Here is a 19,423-nt window from a genome sequence, read left to right on the forward strand (position 1 = left end):
GGACTGGGGGAGACGGGATCAGCCACAAGTGCAGGGCCCAGGGCAGCGGTGCAGGCATGGGGTGAGCCCCCTCTGAGCCCTGCCCACCGAGGCTGGCCTGGCGATGCTGAAGGCTGTTCCCCAGGCGCCCGTAAGTGCCTCATAACTGTGACGTATGGCAGGAGAGGCAGGAAATGCTAACACAGCAGTCCTGCTTATTTAGAGGGGGCGGGTGGGGGCAGGGGTGAGGTGAGGCTGCCACAGAGGAGCGGTGGGGAAATGTTGCCCCTGACAGCAGAGCTATTCGGATGAAGCCCAGCTCCCCAGGGCTCCTTGCTCTGCCTTCGCTAGAGCCCACTGTAGGGGCTGCGTGGGGCCCAGGGATGGAGGGCAAAACAGGCAGGAGCAGGAGCAGTCAGGGACCCCTCCCACCCAGGGCAGATGCCCCCCTGCCCGCTGTGGCCCTGGGTTAAATGCTGGGCTCTGGACTCAGCTCCTCCCCCCGGGCTTAGAAGTGTGATTTCAGGCCAGTTCCTTCTCCCCTTGCCTCCCTTGCTGGACCTCCCCTTCCCCTTCTGTGAAATGGGTATGACAGTCCCTTCTGCCTAGGGCAGTGGTTCTCAACTGGGGGGTGGCGATTTTTGCCCCCAACCCCCAGTGCCTGGAGGCACTTTTAGTTTTTGCACAGAGGAGGAGGTGCTACTGGCATCTAGTGGCTGGAGGCCAAGGCCCGGGATGCTGACAGCCTCCTGCCGAGCCCCTGGGTAGCCAGCCCTAATGTCAAAGGCACGGAGGTTGAGAAACCTGTCCTAGGATGAAGACGAGCATTTCCTGTACCCTGTGCCCAAGGATGCCGGCTGCTATCCAAGCCTTGGATACCTTGGCCTCTCAGAAGCAGGTGTCAAAACCTGATCTCGGGGCCAGGATGCGCTGTTTAAAGGAGGCTGGCTATGGCTTCTGGGCCGGCTAACCTTGTTTTCTCCTTCTCCCTGCTGCCTGGAAAATGTCAGAGTTTTCCAAGTGGTCGCTGGCAACTCTTCCTCCACCCTCCGGCCAAGGTCAGGGACTGGGGCCACTGCTCTCATTTATGATGCTCTCCACCTCCCTGCCTCTGCTGGGAGCAGTCCCAGGGGGGCTGACACAGTGCTGGTCTGGCTGAGTGCTGCCCACAGAGGCCCCTTCCTCCTAGATCCCCGGGACTCTTCCAGGCACACACCCAGGGCGACACAAAGGGAAGAGTGTGCTTGCGTGTGTGCAAGTGCAGGAGAGGTGTTGGTGCCCAGCCCAGAGCCCCTTTATGGGAGCACCCTCCACCTTGCTGTGTTGGCCTTACGGCCTCCCACCTCCTGTACAGGGGGGGTCCGATACTGCAGACCCCCCCAAAGCAGCATGAGACCAATGACTTGAAGCTGCCGCTTGCCCAGATGTGGTGTATGGTCCAGAGCCCCTCAGTGGACCTGGCTGAGGAGAAACATCGGTGCTGGGCCTTCCCCCACCTCACATCCTAATTCCCTCACCATCTCAGAAAATGCACGCCTGAACCCCTGTCTCAAGTTCTGCTTCTCACATGGGAACCACCGTGTGTGTGTGTGTGTGTGTGTGTGTGTGTGTGTGTGTGTGTTTGGGGGTATGTTACTGTGATGCCTTTGTAGTTTAACACTGTGAGGAGGAGGAGGAAGGCGCCACTGTTTGCAAATCGCAGCCAGCAGGTACTGTTTGCGTAGCGCAGCGTTTGCTCAGCCTGCCCACACTCCGCTGAAGGCGGCTGCTGTCCGGGAGAGAGGTGCTTGACCCGGCAAGGCCTGAATGCCGCCGCCGCCGCCGCCGTAGCCCAACGCTGTAATGGGTTGTCCTCGTCAGCGGCAGTGTTGGGGGTGCTGCAGCCGAGAGACAGGGGGTGTCAGTGTCTCTGGCCTCAGTGGATTGTGGCGGGCGGGGGGGGGGGTAGGTGGTGGTGGTGGGGAGAGCCGATAGCTTAGGAACTGGTAAGTCTGCGTGAAACAGAAAAGCCCAATTCCAGTGTTTTAATCATATCAAGATTTATTTTTTCTCACACATGAAGAAGTGCAGAGGTTGGCAGGCAGGCCTGGTGAGCTTGGCTCTGCTGAGTTCCTCGGCTCCACCATCCTGAGAAGGATGCCCTCACAGCACCGGGGTTGCCAGAGGGCCCCTCCCTCCCTTCTGCTGGCTGAGCACCAGGGGGAGGGGCAAGAGAGCAGGGCGGGTCCCCAAACTGGGCCAAATAAACCTTGCTGGGGGGTAGAGAGGAGCAGGGCTTCTAAGGACCTTTCCAGAAGCCCCACTCATCACCCCTGGCTACATTTCATTGGCCTGAACTGTGTCACATGCCCACCCCTGTACACCAGGAGCCCTGGAATGTCTGGTTTTCCCTGGGGTGCTGTAAGGAAGAAGGTGAAGAAGCCAGGGGGGCCTGAGGGAAGGCACTTCCTTTAGGGGCTGGGAGCTGAGCTCTGCAACCTGGTGTGGGGGATGGATGCCAAGAGGGGTAGCAGGGTTGGCCTCTGGCCTTGAGGGGCCTGGAATCCTGTTTCATATCAGGATTGATAGGATGTCCCCAAGGCAGAGTATTGTTGAACTGATTTGCTCACCTTGCTTTGGGGATTTGAGCAGGGTTGGTGGGGGGCAGGTCTAAACTTCTCAGCCTGGGTAGAGTGGCTGCAGGTGCCAGGAGGGGACTGCAGGTGGGTGCTGCAGGAGCAGCTAGGAGCCAGCACTGACCCACGGTGCTGAGAAGCTTCTGGGACAAATCTGGACCTTCTTGAGAGTCAGCAGGGGGAAAGTACAAGCACCCAAGGGCAGGAGAGACCCGAGGAACCCTCCCATGGCACAGGGCCTCAGCTAACAGACCCCATTCTTCAGAGTGTCCTCTCACAACTCCCAGGCTGCCCCTGCGTCCCCTTGGCCTCCCCGTGGGTGATCTTTGGGAGGGGAAGGGCAAGGAGAGGGTGGCCAGCTGCAGACTCCATGTAGATTCCAGCATGGAGTGCTGGAGGGAGGCTGAAGCAGCAGACAGCAGGCCTGAGGCTGGGCGTCCCACGGGTCTCAGAGACACATCCATCCTGATTTATAAACCACCAGTTAGTTCCCGTCCCTTGGATTTCTCAGCAATGATGCCAACATCCACCATGTGCTTTTAAATTCAAGGACAGCGGAGGAAAAGCGCCAATAAACTTTGGATTTTTTTTTTTTTTTAAAGGGAAAGGACGGAGAGGAAGCTCCTAATGTGGGTCAGGGCTGGGGTTAAGGGGCTCTGCTAACCACACCTGCGGGGAGGGGCCCTGCCCGGTCTAAGGCACAGGAAGGCCTGCGCAGGTGGTGGCCTTCACAGGGGAAGGGATTCTCCAAGACTACTTTGTGGGCTTCCTTAAGCTCCAAACCTGCCGGGTGTAAAGGAACACAGAAAACAGGCCCTGGAGGCAGCAGTGAGCAGACTCTTTACTCCGTCGGATTATACACCATCAACCACCTGCAGCGGTTTATGTCCTCCTGACGCGGGACGATTAATACAAACAAAAATAGTCCTCTACAAACCAGTTTCCAGCCCTCCCAACCCTCCTTCCTAACTCCCTCCCCCAGACGGTGAGTTCCTTGGTCACCAGGCCTCACGGAGTCTGGCGGGTTGTTGCAAAGGAAAACAAAGAAAGAAGAGTTGTAGGCAACTGGACCTGCAGGTCCTCCGGCCGACCGCAAGCCAGGGACGGGCGCAGGGGGTCTCCGCAACAGTCGCGCGCGCGTGTGAGTGAGTGAGTGTGTGTGTGTGGGTGTGTGTGCGCGTGTGTGCGCGTGTTGGGAGGCGGGACCTGGAGGCGTGGAGGGGGGTGAGCAGCGTTTCTCCCCCCCCCCCACCCCCTTCCCGCCGCCAGCGAAGAAAAGGGTGGGGGCGGCGGGTGATACAAAAGAAAAACTAAGACCCAAGTCGCGGGCTGCTGGGGCCGGGGCCGCACAGCGCCCCCCTGCGGCGGCGGAGGGCAGTGCCGGGGCGGAGGCGGGGGCGGGGGCGGGCGCGGGGCCACGGGCCGCGGGGGAGGAGGCGGGAGGACTCTGCGGAGTAGCACCTGGGAGCGGCTCGGGCCGCACCCTTCTCGCCGCCCCGGCCTCGGACGCCTGCCTCCGCACCCCCGGGCACCACCCTCCCGGCTCCCCGGGCGCAGGGTCCTCCGGGCCGGGCTCAGCAGCCCAGGCGGGCGGCCAGCCCCAGCAGCAGCAGGCAGCCGAGCAGGGTGGCGGGGCGCGGGGCGGCCCCGGGCGCGCGGTCGCAGTCCAGGCCGCCGTCCTCGGCCGCGGGGTCGCAGCGGGGCTGCTCGCAGCGCACGCCGGTGTAGCCGCGCGGGCAGGCGCAGCGCTGGTTCTGCAGGCAGGTGCCGCCGTTCTGGCAGAGCAGCTGGTCGTCGTCGCACACGTTGGCTGCGGGGCGGAGGGGCAGTTAACGCGGGCGGTGGCCCGTCCACCCACCTCGTTGGAGCTTTGGCGACTGAGCCGGACCAGCGGGTGTTGGAGGCTCAGGGCGCACTTGGTGCGAAACGCCCCTGGCGAGGCCTGGCCCTGCTCTTTTTCCCGCCACTGCCCGCCGGCCTTGGGACGCACCTGCTCCCTCTCCTCCAGAGCTTTGCACCTGCTGTTCTCTGTGCCTGGAGGGCCCTTCCATACCACCCCCCCCCCCAGGCGCCGGCCCATCATTTTCTCGGACAGCCTCCCTTCCTCCCGCCCCACAAACTCGTCCGGGCCAGCCAAGTCCCACCAACCGCCAGCTCCACCTTTGCCTCCACCTCCCATCTCAGCCAACCCCCGACCTCCCTGACACCCACCCCATTCTCCTGTCGCATCAGGCCCCGCCCGCCGCCCCGGACCCCACCCACAACCCACTCTCCGCCCCCAAAGAGCAGGCCCCTCCTTCCATCCTGGACCACGCGCCCTCGCCCCCCCCCACAACACAAGCCCCGCCCGCCCAGCTTGCACTCACGGTAGCAGCCCTGCCGCCAATAGTGCGTGGGGAGGCAGTCGTCGCACTTGGGGCCCGCTGCGCCCTCGCGGCACTCGCAGAAGCCGGTCTCGTTGCACCGGTCGTGCACGGAGCCGATCTGGTTGCAGTTACACTCTGGACGGACACGTGCATGGCGTGTGGTCAGGACAACCCGTGGGCGTCCTCGGTGCACGGACCCCCATCTGGCCCAGGGCCGCATCCCTCCAGCCGGCTCCCCGCACTTCCCCCGGTGGTGCACCCCACACCATGTCCACGTGAGCCCATGGCTGCCCGAGTGTCCAGATCTTGAGGGAAGACTGAACTGACTTGTTTCTCTAGCTTCCATTACCCATGCCCTCTCCCTGGCCCTGGCGCTGGGGCAGCCCCAACGCCTCTCTGGGCCTGGGTCTCCGTCTGTGTAACTGGAGGGAGCGCTGATCCTTCCCAGCTCCAAAGGGCTGTAAGATTCTTCACAGGTGGGAGGAGCCTCATCAGAGGCAGGGCATCCAATTAGGGATTTGGGGGGCTGTAGCCCGCACCTGCATCTCCTCTTCAGGACGGATGGAGGAGCAGCCCCAGAGGCTTGCAGCCTCCCCCTAGCCCCTTCCCAGTTGGTTTCCTGGGGTATCTGCTCTGCGGGAGAGGGCAAACATGTCCCCACTCGGGGAGTCCTTGAAGCCCAGAGCTGGGCCCGTGTAAGGAGGGTATTGGGAGGCGGGAACGCTTCTCCTGGGATCCAGAGGCCCCACCCTGTGCCTGCAGCTGGCCGGTGTGACCTGGCCAGCACATTCTCTTTGGATAACTTTAGAGTTGATGGAATTCTCTGAAGGCCAGTGCCATAATCCAGACTGACAAGGGGCTCCAGCCTTGCGTGCAGCCCTTCCTCTGTGAAGTCAGAGCTGACCTGGTGGTGGGTGGAGGATAGGCAGTGGGGTGCCCAGGGGGCTGGGCACCTAGGACTGAGCAGTGACCTCCACTGGAGAGAGAGGCAGGGGCGGTGGGCAGCCCTTCCAGGCTGGTGGGTGTCGGCCGAGGCCATGGGTTTGGCCTTTCAGGTTGTCCTGCCCCTGCCCGGGCCCCCCAGGGATTGCTTCTCTATCCCAAGGCCGGCCAGTCCTGCAGCAGAGTCTGAAGAGAGCAGACCGAGTACCCATTGGGTCTTACAAGCTGGGCCTCTGCTTATAAAGCATTAGAAGAACTTCATTGGAAGAAAAGCTTCGGCCCCAAAAACGGAGTTGAAAACCTTTGGTCTAATCCACTTCCGCATTTTACAAGCGGGGAAACTGAGGCACACAGCAAGCTCCAGAACCGGTCTTTGACTCTAACTAGTGGTTCTGAATTTCCAGTGCCTGTGGGGATGACCGGCAGGGGTAGGTTATTAACAAAGCAGATTCCGGAAGCTTCTGTCCTAAGAAGACGCCTAACGGAAATGGGCCTCCCCTCCCCCAAATGAAATTCTCCCGGGGCTCCCCCCGGGCAGGCTCAAGGGTCTCCGGACCCCGCCCTCGCCCCGCCCCGCCCCGCCCTTCGCCGCTAGCTCCGCCCCCGCGGTCCCCGCCCCCTGCGCCCCTTCCCCGCCGCCGCCCAGGGGCTCACCGATGCACACGTTCTCGTCGTCCAGCTCGGCGGAGCCGTTCCGGTAGTAGCCCAGACGGCAGTGCTGGCAGTGCTGGCCTCGCGTGTTGTGCTTGCAGCTGACACAGGTCACCACGTTTAGGAAGTCGATGTAGCTGCAGCGGTTGGAGTGGCCGTAGCACTCACAGTCTGGGCCGGCCGAGCGTGAGAAACACCACGGGTCAGTGAGCCAAGGGAGACTGTGCCTTCCTGCCACCCCCTGCACCGTGTATTAGGGGAAACTGAGGCACAGGGCGAGGACAGACCAGCCCCCCCGACATGCAGGGAGGCAGGACCTGGCACAGGAGGGTGTCACGGGCCTCCAACAGCACTTGGGTACCATTTGGGAGGAGGCAGGTGTGTCCTGCCCGCTTGGGGCCAGAGCGAGGACCAGTGTTGGCCCCACCCACCAGTTCCCACCTGGCCCTGGGGGCAGGAATCCGGGGAGGGCCAGGGGACCAGCACCTGCCTGGCGGGGCGCCAGGATAGGGTGCTCCCAGAAGGATTCCCAACAGATGCCGGGGTGGCTGGAGGTGATTCATGCAGGGAGGATGGGTCCTGCGGCCAGCGTGAGCTCGAAGGACAGTGCCTGGGTTCATGGCCTCGTACCCCGGGACTCAGTGAGGGACAGATGCATGCACGCGAGCCAGGCAGGATGGAATGGGCCAGGAGCTTCCTCCACATGCTGCTTTGGAAGATGGTTGGAAGGAAAACGCCCACCTGCCAGACCTTTTATTATTAGCCTGAGCTGTTCTGCAAATCTGATTGGCACCAGAGGGCCTCCTCTTGCACAACCCTGAGAATGAATGCCATCTTAGGGTTCGTGCCCCGGGGCATCTCGTTTTGCCTCCTGGTCGTCTTGGCCTGGCTTCAGACTCTTACTGCCCGTGCACAGCTCCAAAATGAGGACAGGGATCTCTGTGCCACCCTGCTGTCTCCTCCAGCCCTCCCCCTGCTCTGGGGACTGGGCGAGTCCTATGACTGCCCAGACAAGGCATCGTGAAGACCCAGGGCTTTGCTCCCTGCCCAAGGAGGCGGCTGTCCCTTGGTGGTCAAGGGCAGGGGAAACCTTGGAGAGACGAGCCTCAGAGCCGTGCCCGGGAGGCGACAGCGGGCATGCCACACCTTGGGCCTCCTGGACCTGCCCCCTTCTCACCTGTCCCTCCAGGCACAATAAGCCGGTGAGGCATCCAGGTGTCTCAAGGAGTAGTGTCAGTGACCCCTGTGTCCCAGCTCTTGCTTCAACCGAGACGAGCCCCTGGGCCACACCTCCCAGGGGAGCCAGGACAGGCTATTTCTGGTAGCTGCTCTGCCTGCCCTGTGCCTGCCCACTGTGCTTCTGACTCATACCTGCTCCCAGCTCCCTTGGGGAGGGAGGACGGAGGGAAGAGAGGCTTGGTTTCACCTTGACCCAGCTACTCCAGGAGGGTTTTCTGAGCCAGGCCTGGGTCCTTCGTCCTGCATCATTGTTTTCCAGTGGAGGCGAGGGGAGAGGTGGTGGAGGAGGGCTGGTCCGGCCCGGGGACCTTCCTCTTACCTTGGAACTCTTCAATGGGCACCACTTGAGCAGATTTGGGCTTGAGCTGGAAAGGTTTGGAGGCTGGGGCAGGGGCGGCGGCCGAGGTGCCCACAGCTTGGAGAGATGAGAAATAAGCCTCCTTCGTCGCCATGGTCCAGCTGCCCAGGGTAGGCTGTCAGGGCCCAGGGAAGGCCCGACAAAGGCTTCCACTATGCCCTGGACATGCGCTGGGGCAGCCTTGTCACCTCAGATTTGAGGGGACACGGCACATCTAGGAGTATGTGGAAGCAGCCCTGCCTTTGGTGTCCCTCCGGAAACCATGTACACACTCATGTATTAATTCTCCCACATTACTTCTCTACCTCCAGCATCCCCTGACAGCGTGCAAGATGCTTTGCTGAAGCTGATTCTTCTTCTTCTTCTTTTTTTTTTTTTTTTACTGAATGCAGATATCACTTTGCTCTCCCCTCTCCTGTCCTAACTCCCGTGAGCATTAAGAGTGTGGACCTGGCTCACAAGGCTTTTTGGCAGCTACCTTTCTGAAGCAACCTCTCTGCTCCAGCCAAAGTGGGTCCTTTACTATCCACGGATTCCCTGCTTGCAGGGGTTGTGAGCCATGAGCACAGACCTGGCCTGCCTTCCGTGTGGAACCCACCCCACTGGGGCCTCGGCCCTATCTTGGTGAGTGAGCATGACGCTGTCCTGGCAGCAAAGTCAGTTCGGCTTCCCTCTGGGAGCCTGCGGTGCCCTGGTCGGTCCAGGGCAGGGAAGTGATGGTTCCAGGAGCTCCATCACCAGGGAGGGTACCCCACTCAGAGCCTGCTGGTCGCTGGGAACTGCAGCCCCTCTGAGTGCGGTTCCCGCTCCAGAACTGCCTGCCAGCAGAGGGCGCTCAGAGCCCTGCTCGCTGCTCCCAGAGGGGCCGGAGGTGTGGGGCCGAGGTGGTCCACACAGGCATTAGGACCTAATGGCCAGGGAACAGGTGAGCTGGGATGGGGACAGGCTCCCTTCTCAGAGAGTCGAGCAAGGCCCTGTGTGCTTCCTGCGCACGTCCATCTGCGGCTACCAACAGACCCACGCGTGTCTCCTCCCACCGCTATGGGAGACTGAGGCTCTGCACTAGGTATCCAGTGCCTTCTAAGACACCCCCTGCCCTGCTCACTGCCATCCCCCCACCAAGCCTTTGCCCTAGCTGTCCCTGCCACCTGGAATGTGCTATCTTCTTTCATCTACCCATAGCCAGCCCCTCGGTCTGGGTCTATCACCTGGCTCCTGCACTGACTCTGAGCTCCATCCCTGTTCCCAGTGTCCTGTGGCTGACAGTGGCAGGACAGGATTCCTGTTATCAGGGCAGACTCTACACTTGGCTCCAAAGCCCTTGAGGGGGAGCATCTCTAGAAAGGTGAGAGTTGGGGTGGGGGCAGGTAGAGCTCCAAGGCCCCTCCCCCTCCGCTCCCACGGGGCCCCCTCCCACCCCAGTTCCACCTCATGCACCTGGTACCTCCACTAAAGAGGGAGGGGCCTGTGGTCTAAGGAGCTTTCTGGGGTGGGGGGGTGTCTAATGCCCGTGGAGGCCCTGCCCCCCATACCTTCTGCAGTGGAGGCCATCTGGGGCCAGGGGTAGCTCTCCCCAAGGGGGGCAGCAGTAGATGGCCCGATCCACTCTTGGGGGAAAGAAGAGAAGAAACCCAGTTATGTGACTGGGTGGGGCTGGGGGGTCCTGGAGACACACAGAGGCATCACACGCCTTTAGCAGCAGCAGCAGTGAAAGCAGCAGCTCTATCTACTCTGGCCAAATGGGAGTGGGTCCAAATCTACTGGAGAGGCAGCATCTACAGCCTGTGGAGGGCACACGTGGACTTGAAGCCAGATAAGAGGAGCGGGGAGAGCCCGAGAATCTGCATGCTTTGGGTAGTCCTTCCTTCAGTGGGACACCTGATTTACCCGACTCTTCCAAACTCCCTGTGTGGTCCCCATTCCTACTGAGGGTAGAGTTGGACCCGGTCCCGTGTCTGGGCCCAGACCTCTCTGTGCTGAAGTCCCTGGCTAGTGACTGTAAAGAGGGACACGAGTCATCAAAATGTCCAGAAGGGTTCTCGAAGGCTTCTGGTCCATCACCAGTGTGGGGACCGGAGCCCCTCCACCAACCCACGGCCAGGACCCGTTCTCACCCGGGACCCCAGTGTGAGTCAACCCCGGGTGCCTATCTCCTAGTCTCACTGGGCACAAAGCTGGGGAAGCAGGCTGGGCTGGCGAAGGCGAGGCATGGCTCTGCGCTGAATTTCAAAGGACAAACCCAGAGGGACAGGGGAGAAATCAGATTCTTTCCGCTTCTTAAAGGGATTACGCACAATGCTGGTTGGTGGGGAGAAAAAGAAAACCTACCAGCTAAAAAATGCAGGAGACTTTCCAGCTGAGAGCTGGGAGCCTTTGGACATCAAATTGACATTAATATGGTGCTCAATGAGGAGAGCAGGCTACACGGCCCAAATTGGCAAGGGCTTAATTAGAGCCGCGATAAAACCCGCCCCGAAGGCTTTTTGCTTTGGAGCCTTTTCTCCCACCACCCTCTGTGGGGGAGGATTAGTGGTCTTGAGCAGCTTTTCCTGCCCGGCAGCCCCTGCCCTCCAGACAGCTTGACATTGGCAGGAGAGAGAAACATCTGGGCCAGAGGTTCACAGGCCCAGCTGGACTCTGGCCAAAGAGCCTGGAGCACCTGTTGGGAGGCAAAGGGGGGACTTGGGACCTATCTGGGGGCAAGAGAGACCTCTGGCTGGGCTCTCCGGGGCACGCTCAGGTGTGCAGGAGGAACAGTCTCGCAACGGCCTCTGTTGTGTGCCAAGGCCAGATGGAGGCCCCGTCTGTTCCTTTGGAATCGGGGAGCTATACCAGCCGAGTTTTAAAGACAGGCACCAGCTCACGGCCTCTGAGGCTGCGGGGTGGCAGCACTGGGTGGCCAAGGGGGCACCTCGCCTCTGGAGTCAATGAGCCCTGAGTTCGAAACCTGTGTGGACGCCTTTGTAATCCTATTACCTCCAGCAGTTGCCTCTTTCTTTTTAAACAGCTTTATTGAAGTATAATTTACACACTGTGAAATCCAGCTGCTTCTTCCTAAGCCTTAGCATCCTCACCTGTGGGGCCAGGAACTGCCTATCTGAGAGCTGTGAGCCCAAGAGAGGTCCACGCTCTGACACCTGGAGTGATTGTCATTATTAGTGGGGGTCCGGGTACATGGGGCCCAGGGCACAGGCTTTAGTTACTAAGAGGAGCAACGGCCCCGGAGACATGGGCTGCTCGGGCCATTGGCTGTCGTGCTGGAGCCACCTTCTCCCCTGAGCATCCTGCTGCCTGGCACTGGGCTTGGCATGCAAAGCTGACTACAACCCACTGAATGCTTGAGCAGTGCCCTTTCGCGCCACTTGGGTCTTGGGGACCCTCGCGATTCAAGCCCACCTCGCTCTGACTCACTGCCCTGGCCCTGGACTCTCTCCTTAGCTTCCAGCTGTGAGGCTGCCTATACCACTTGCACCAAATCAGAAGCAGCTAAGAAAATGGATTCAGGGTTTCTCAGTGTGTGTGAGTTTGTGTGTGTGTGTGTGTGTGTGTGTGTGTGTGTGTGTGTGTGGTGATACAGCATTTGGTCTCGCACCCAGACAGGCCACTGTTTGCACGCAGACATGGCACCTGCTATAGCAGAGTTTGGCTCCTTTCTGCCCATCACAGGCTTAGCACAAACAAGCACTGGCCAAGGATCAGGTGGCTGGGCCAGCTTACGTCTTTCACCCCAAAGAGGATCCCTGGGCCAGGAGGCTCCCCTGAAATCCCTGAGTCTCCTGACTAGACCCTGCCTCCTGTAAATGCCTCTCATGGAGAAGGGTGGAGGGCAGAAATCCAAAGAGCTGGATTGTGTCACCCTCCGGGTCCTATGGGGGGTTCAGCAAGATGGCCCAGGAATGAGGCCAACTTTTCCACAGCACTCACCCAGCGTGGAGAGGGCTGAGTCCCAGTGGGGGAGAGGCTGAGTGTGGATCCCTTCCCCAGCTGAAGGTGGGGGGAGTTCCTGCCCATTAGAGATGTTGTCCGCCCCTCCACATGTCCGTGTGCAGATAGGAAGGGTCATGGCACTGCCCAGGAGTGAGGAGCCCCTGCCATCTCCTCTCTGCTGGGACACACTGCAGGGGCACCCCTTCCTCGCTGGGGCTGGGAGGGATTCCCTTAGACACAGCCTCCTGACACTCTCTGGGAAGCATGCGTCCTTTCAGACTCCTGGCATTTGCAGCGGGCAGGGACAGGTAAACCCAGAGGGCCACACCCCAGGCCTTGAATACGCACCAATCCAGCTTTGGAGGGTAATTAAAACCAGACAGCAGGTGTCTCCAAGGGCTGCTGTGGCTGATGTGGGACAGGATGCTGGCCCTGGCCTGGCCCTGCCTCACATGCTTGGTAGTCCCTAGTCTACACAGCCTGGCCCGGAGGTGTCCTTCTGCCTTGCTGATTAGAGAAGCTCGCCTTCCTGGCTAACTCTGTGCTGACCATTCCTACGGGTCGGCTGCTTGGGTGCTGGAGGCAGAGCAGGGGGTGGGGTGGTGGGCCAGCTTCGTGGAGCACTGAGGGAGGAGCTCCCCTGGGAGACAGGCTTTGGGTGAACCTTGCGTGGTCTTGATGCCTCTCAGCACTACCCTCTTCCTCAGTCACCCTGTCTTCTCGGCCATGTCAGTCTTGGGACCCTCCTGAGTGGTGATTTGGGAGGAATAAGCATCCAGGGGCTTGAAGTGAGCCCCAGATCTCCTGGCAGGTGGGCCCGGACAGCCTAGAGGCCCCTCAGCCCCACATTCTCGTGGCTCGAGGGTCTAATGTTCTCTACTCTAAGAGCCAAGCCCCAGGGCTGATGCCTCTACAGCAGCACACATCACAAACAGAGGCGGGGACTTGGTGGGAAGTAGGGAAGAGCAGGGCAGCTGGGCTGTACCTGGGCACCCACCTGTGGGCTGCGGGGTGCTGGGGGCCATGGGGGCTTGCCCAGTGGATGTGGAGGGGGCAGGAGTGCTGGGGTCCCCTCTCATGGCCACAGTGGCCACAGGGGCTTTGGGGATGGGGTCTTTCTGGGGCCCGCTGATGCCTGGCAAGAGATGAGAAAAGCAAGAGGGTGGGGAGTTGGCAGGTGTGGGGGAAATGCAGAGAAATGACTTCTGGCCTCACTAAGTGGGCCAGCATCCCCTCCAGGATCCAGCTTCCTCTGGGACCCTCTCTGCCCCTCCAGGGGTCCCAGCAGGGAGCAGCCCAGGGTGGGCCGTGGCCCTCCCTCAAGCATTTCTGAAATATGAGGTGGGCCACCGGCTGGCCCTCTGACACTGGCAAGTCCTCTCCTGCTGACTCTAAAAGCTGGTGGCAGATCCCACCCGGCGGGAGGATGCCAGGAGGAAGTGGGGTACCAGAAGTACCCCACTAGCCAGTGCCTGGCGCTGTGAGCGCTGGAGGGCCAGCAGCTTGCTGACCACTTGTCAGCCTGCAGGCACCCCAGCCCAACCCTCCCTGGAGCCCCCCACCCCCCACTCCGTCCCATGGTCTGCCCCCTCTGAGCTGGCCTGCAGGTGGCAGGATCCCGGCTTACCTGCAAGCTGCCCCAAGGCAGGCAAACCCCAAAGTCAGGCTGGGGGGGGCCTTCTGCCTCTGGCCAGGAAGAAGGGATCCCCGTTCTTGCCCGAGAGGAGAGGGTGGCATGGGGAGTTCACCCAGAGGTTGTGGGGCCCTTTCCAAAGCAGCACTGACCAGGAAGCTCAAGGGGAGAAGTGTGGGAGATGCTGGCTGCAGGCCACAGCCCAGGGGACAGGAGGGAGCAGGGACAGGCGACGGAGTGAATGGGGTGCGATGGGAGTCGTCAAGAGGCTCGTGCACCGGGGGCCTTCCCCAGGGCAGGGGATCTGGAGCATACTTACTGCCAACAGCTGAGCCTGCAGCAGCACCTGGGGGAGAGAAGGAGGGTCACAGGGCCTCCCCTGCAGGGGGCAGGGGGTGGCAGGGCTGGGGATGGAGACCTAGAGGCCACATGTAGGGCTGGCCCCGTTTATCCCATTTCATCCCCACAGCCACCCTGAGAGGGATGGGCTGCCTTACTTAGCTCATCTGGCAGATGGAGAAACTGAGTCTCAGAGCCATGACTTAGCCTGGGGGACCTGCGGGTAAGTGTCAAACACTCCCCTGGGGGCTTCGCATGCACCATTGTCTTCGATGTTAGACACTCAGACCCTCCCACACAGGCCAAGGAGGCGGGAGATCTTTTGGGGGGGCCCACTGGGATGTCAGAGAATGTGAGGGGCACCAGCACGGGGGCAGATAGGCTTCCTGGAGGCGCTGATGGAATTTGTCACTAGAGGGAAAGCACAGTGTGGGTTCCCATCTGGGGAGAGGTAGAGAATGCCCAGGGACTCACAGAAACAGAATCGTAGCAGCTGCGGCATGTGAGCACGCCGTGTGCCAGGCACGTACTCAGCATGGGCTCCGCGTGGGCAATTCAGTCCTTGCAAAACCCCACAGGGGGTCGCTAGGGTCCTGATTCTACGGATTGGGGAAACAGGGCTCCGGGTAAAATGACCTGTCCAAGGCCACACAGCTCTGAGGGGCAGTGGCCTTTCTGTATGTGTGTGTCCAAGCTCTGGGGGCCAACGGAGGCCTAAGGTCAGGGGTTGACCAGGGATTCTTGAGAGACCAGGGTAAGAACATCAGTCCCAAGAGAAAGGAACTGGTGCCAGGCTTTCCCAAGAAGACCAGAGGGTGAAGACCCCCTCCGTGACTTGGGAGGCCCTCCAGGGCTGGGGGGGAGGCTGTGGTGTGGACAGCAGGCTGCGTGGCACACAGACCTCCCGGGGTGAGCCCAGGGGACAGTCAGGGAGGCCCAGGAGAGTGATCTCACGGGACCTTGTGTAGGGCATGGGGGCTGGACCGGGTTAGGGTTTGATTCTGAGGACACCCAAGTGAGGAGGGCCCTTTGCCTGCAGCCGTGGGGAGGATGGGGGGGATGGGGAGGAGGAGGAGGAAGGGGAGGATGGGGAGGACTAGGAGGACGGAGAGGATGGAGAGGACAGGGAGGACTGAGAGGATGGGGAGGAGAGGGAGCATGGGGAGGAGAGAGAGCATGGAGAGGATGAGGAGGACTGAGAGGACAGTGAGGACAGGGAGGATGAGGAGGACGGAGAGGACAGGGAGGACTGAGAGGACGGGGAGGACAGGGAGCATGGGGAGGATAAGGAGGACTGAGGACGGGTAGGTCAGAGAACATGGGGAGGACAAGGAGGACTGCGAGGATGGGGAGAATGAGGAAGAGGATGGGGAGCATGGGTGGAGAAGGAGGAGGACAGAGAGGACTGGGAGGATGGGGAAGATTGAGAGGACGAGGAGGACAAGGAAGATGGGGAGGACAGAGAGGATGGAGAGGGCGGGGAGGGCAGAGAGCACGGGGAGGACAGAGAGCATGGGGAAGACAAGGAGGACTGAGAGGACGGGGAGGACAAGGAGGACAGAGAGGATGGGGAGCATGGGTGGAGGAGGAGGAGAAGGACGGGGAGGACTGGGAGGATGAGGAAGATTGAGAGGATAGGGAGGAAAAGGAAGACTGGGAGGGCAGAGAGCACGGGGAGGACAGGGAGCATGGGGAGGACAAAGAGGACTGGGAGGACGAGGAGGACAGAGAGGACGGAGAGGATGGGGAGTATGGGAGGAGGAAGAGGAGGAGGACAGGGAGGATGCAGAGGACTGGGAGGATGGGGAAGATTGAGAGGACGGGGAGGATGAGGAAGACTGGGAGGACAGAGACAATGGAGAGGACGGGGAGGACGGATAGGGAGGATGTACTGGTGGGGCCCTGACGAGGGGGACGCTCTTGCCACAGCGAGGAGGGATGCAGAGACTGAGAGGTGGCAGTGGTGGGCAAGGGTTAGCATCCATAGTGACCCCCACACTTGCAGCCTGGCGCCCGGTGCTGGTGCCATTTCCAGAGATGGGGACACGGGGTAGGGGCAAAATTAACCTGGGACTTGTTTCCATCTGTGTCTTGGGGGCTGTTTTCTCCTGCTGTCCTAGAGAAGGTGGGGGTCCCGGATGAGAAAGCGTGAGGCTGAGGACATGGAGCACCTCCAACCTCCGCTCTCCTCTCAGGCATTCCAGAGAAAGCCCTCCTTCGCAGGTGGGGGGCACTCTGGGGAAGCAGGGACCGGCTCCAGGAGCTCCCCCAGACAGAGGGGCTTCGCCTGGCCCCGCAGGACGGAGGGGAGGGGGTTCAGGGGCCAAGGTGGGCTGTGTGTGCGTAGGCGCATCTGCCCCCGGCGGGCTGGACACGGGGTGGGCACCGCAGCGTGCAGCCTGCGCGTCTGAGCAGGGGTGTGAGTCAGGAGACCTCAGGCAGATCCTTCGGGAGGTGGGGTGGACAGGGAGGAGGAGGCCGCAGGACGGGAGGCAGGCTGCCAGTCAGAGGGAGGTGACAGCCACTAAAGAAAGGGCTGGAGCAGTGGCTCCAACAAAGAGATGGGTTGGCCAGTCGAGGAGGGAGCCGGGAGGGGTGGCTGTCAGCGCCCGGGGCTCTGGGTGCCTTTGAAGGCCCAGAGTGCTGTGAGCGCCTGGCAAGTCACCCCTTCAAAGGCCTGTCGCCCAGCACAGGCACGACATGCCTGTCATGGCCTCGCTGTGAGGCTTTCAGCTTTGATCAGCCTAAAGTCACATAAATCTTTCAGGTTGGTGGATGGAGGGTGCCAATGGAGCAGCTCCTGTGGGGTGCCCAGCAGGTGGGTGGTCCCGGGGCAGGGGGGCTGCTGCCCGGCTCTGGCTTTGGAATCGGGCCCAGTGCTGGCACACTGCCCGCTGCTGGACCAGGGCTGCTGGGCCTCAGTTTGCTCATCTGGAGAACGGGGGAATAATAATTACACCCACAGGGCAGTGGTAAGTGCTGAGGGAGAAGCTGTGCACCAAGTGCCTAGTGCAGCCTCTGCCAAAGAGCCTGACAAATGTCAGACATCAGTGAGGTCACCAGGGGGCTGGTCAGGGAGAGTCCACCCTAGGGACCAGCCCCAGCGCCCCACTCCCCACTGCAGCTTGGGGGCTCCCTGGGATCTGTGATTTCAAGAAAACATCCATGGACTATGCCGAGGATCTCTGATGATGAGTGGGGCCCCTCAAAGTGGTGTTCACGATGCAGACCCATGTGGGTGCACCCCAAGGAGCACTCCCCTGGCTCGGGAAGGCTGAGTGGGAGGAGAAGACCATGGAGAGGAAGGAGGCCCGGAGGGTGGGGGGATCTCTGCCCAGGGCCTCAGAGGACCCCTCTGTAAGATGGGATGAAAGAGACCCACTTCTGGGGGCTACTCTGAGGGTCAAGGGGGCAGGGATGCCGCAGCAGGTGGTACCTGCGTGGCAGGTTGTAAATGTCCTGAAAAGGCTGGTTATGAGGGACAGGGCTGCTAACCACAGCCTGCAGTGAGGGGTCTCCGCCACCCCCTCCTGATGCCCAGGGGTGCCTTCTCTCCAGCCCACAGGGTCAAAAAGCAGAAGGACAGTGGGAAAAATGCCGAGCAGCTCATCTCGGGGTTCCCTGGGGCAGGAAGGGCGGCTTAGGTGTCACAGGAGGTAGGTGGGCATGGGTGTGTGACCCACAGCTCCCAGGGTCGAAGAGTGGGGGAGACCGCAGCCTCGTGGGCCGGGGCGGAGGGGCAGGGGCACCCTGGCGGTACGTACAGGCATTGGGAGAGCCGTGGGGCAGCGGCAGGTAGGAGCCGGCGCGCCAGGACCGCGTGCGGAAGTTCCTCTTGCACCTGCCGCAGTCGGGGCCTGTGGTGTTGTGCTCACACTCACACTGCAGGCTGCCCTCCCGCACAGAGCACAGGTTAGCATGCAGGTTGCACTTGCACCTGGGGGGGGAGGACACAGAGGGCCAGAGAGGTCAGTGAACCTGGGGCAGGTGGGCGCCGCCCTGGGGGAGGGAGAACCCAGCTGGGAGGGCGCTGGGAGGGTGACCCTGGAGGCCACCACCACGCCCACCTGCTGGAACTCTCAGGACAAAGATGCCCCGATCGCCCTGCCTCTTCAGAGAGCAGCACCATTTCAGACCTTTCCAGAGATAAAGCTGCCCCTGGATCCCCTACCATGGGTCTCCACCCCCTGCCCTGATGCTGCTGCCAGGGCTTTCCCACCTCCCAGGGCAGGGGTACTGGTGACCTTGACCCAGACGCTGAGTCCTAATCCCCTCTGCTCCTGACTGAGGCAGGCTGGCAGGTAGCAAGAGCTGCTCACGAGCCCTCCCTGTGTGGGCCTGGCCCCCGCCCAGGGCTGTGCCTCCGCCCACACCCACACCCTCCAGGGCAGATGGAGAGAACCCTAACTCCCAAACCCCTGTTGGTTCATCCACACATGTATTATTCATTCATTCATTCAAATATTTATAGGCCGCTCATTATTCTGAAATCCGGTAAATAAAGGGAGAGAATCAAGCATGTCCTGTGTAAACTGTACCTCTGGGTAACCAACTATGGATGAGGGGATGTTTCTTTTTATAGAAGCATCCAGCTAATTACCAAAGAGGGAAGGTAGGATTAGAAGGTCGCCATGTAGCAGCCCTGCCACCCCCCACCCCTGCCTTCGTGAACAGCTCTATGCTCTGAGCATCAGCAGCCTGCCATCTCACGGCGACAGCCGACCAGACAGAGCTTCCCAACGCGAGGACACATGGCACCCTGAAGCCATTGCACCAAAACACCCTGAACCTGAACCTGAACCTGAGGGAGCCTCGGCTTCCATCTACGGATTCACAGGAAACATGGAAGGCAGAGGAACGAACAGAGCAACAGCAGCAGGACGCAGTTGGCCAAATTCAGGCAGAGGGGACTCCAGGAGTGACGAGCCAGCTTCTTGACCAGCTGGAGTGCAGGAGGCCAAAACCAGTGAGGGAGCACCAGATCAAAAGAAGCCTCAAAGGCATCCGCTGACTGCAACCTCTAAACTCAAATAGACAAATGTTCACAAAGCAATTGGAAATCTGGAGACCGTATTTGATGATCTTAGATTAATGCTGATTAGGTGCGGGGATGGCAGTGTGGTTATGTTTTTTAAAGCCCTGCTCTTTTCAAGATACACACTGAGGCATTTACAGATGAAATGATCTGGTGTCTGGGATTTGCTTCAGGATAACACGGAAAGGAAGACGGTGGCCGGAGATGGGGATGAAAGCAGAGAGACCACGAGTTGATAGCTGGCCAAGTCGGGGGACAGGTATATATGGAGGTCCTATATTTGCATCTGCATGTTGGAAACCCCACATAATAAAAAAAAAAGCCGGTATTCTCTAGGTT

General features: G+C 60.7%; 1 protein-coding gene across 3 annotated transcripts in view; it reads right to left on the minus strand.

Moving 5' to 3' along the window:
- Positions 1–3,155: 3,155 nt before the first annotated feature.
- NTNG2 (netrin G2) overlaps positions 3,156–19,423 on the minus strand; it is a 69,771-nt gene continuing 53,503 nt past the window's right edge. For 2 of the 3 annotated variants that reach the window (XM_055338084.1, XM_055338080.1), the window contains 5 exons: positions 17,814–17,986; positions 14,030–14,056; positions 6,557–6,724; positions 4,961–5,095; positions 3,156–4,404 (listed from right to left, as the gene is read on the minus strand). In XM_055338084.1, coding sequence (XP_055194059.1) covers positions 4,169–4,404; positions 4,961–5,095; positions 6,557–6,724; positions 14,030–14,056; positions 17,814–17,986 — 739 coding nt within the window. In that variant the 3' untranslated portion in view covers positions 3,156–4,168. Of the gene's footprint in view, positions 4,405–4,960; positions 5,096–6,556; positions 6,725–8,111; positions 8,208–14,029; positions 14,057–17,813; positions 17,987–19,423 lie in introns of all 3 variants that reach the window. The other variant, XM_055338088.1, reaches the window with a different exon arrangement.

Source organism: Nyctereutes procyonoides, unplaced genomic scaffold, assembly GCF_905146905.1.
Source record: "Nyctereutes procyonoides isolate TBG_1078 unplaced genomic scaffold, NYPRO_anot_genome, whole genome shotgun sequence".
NCBI lineage: Eukaryota > Metazoa > Chordata > Mammalia > Carnivora > Canidae > Nyctereutes > Nyctereutes procyonoides.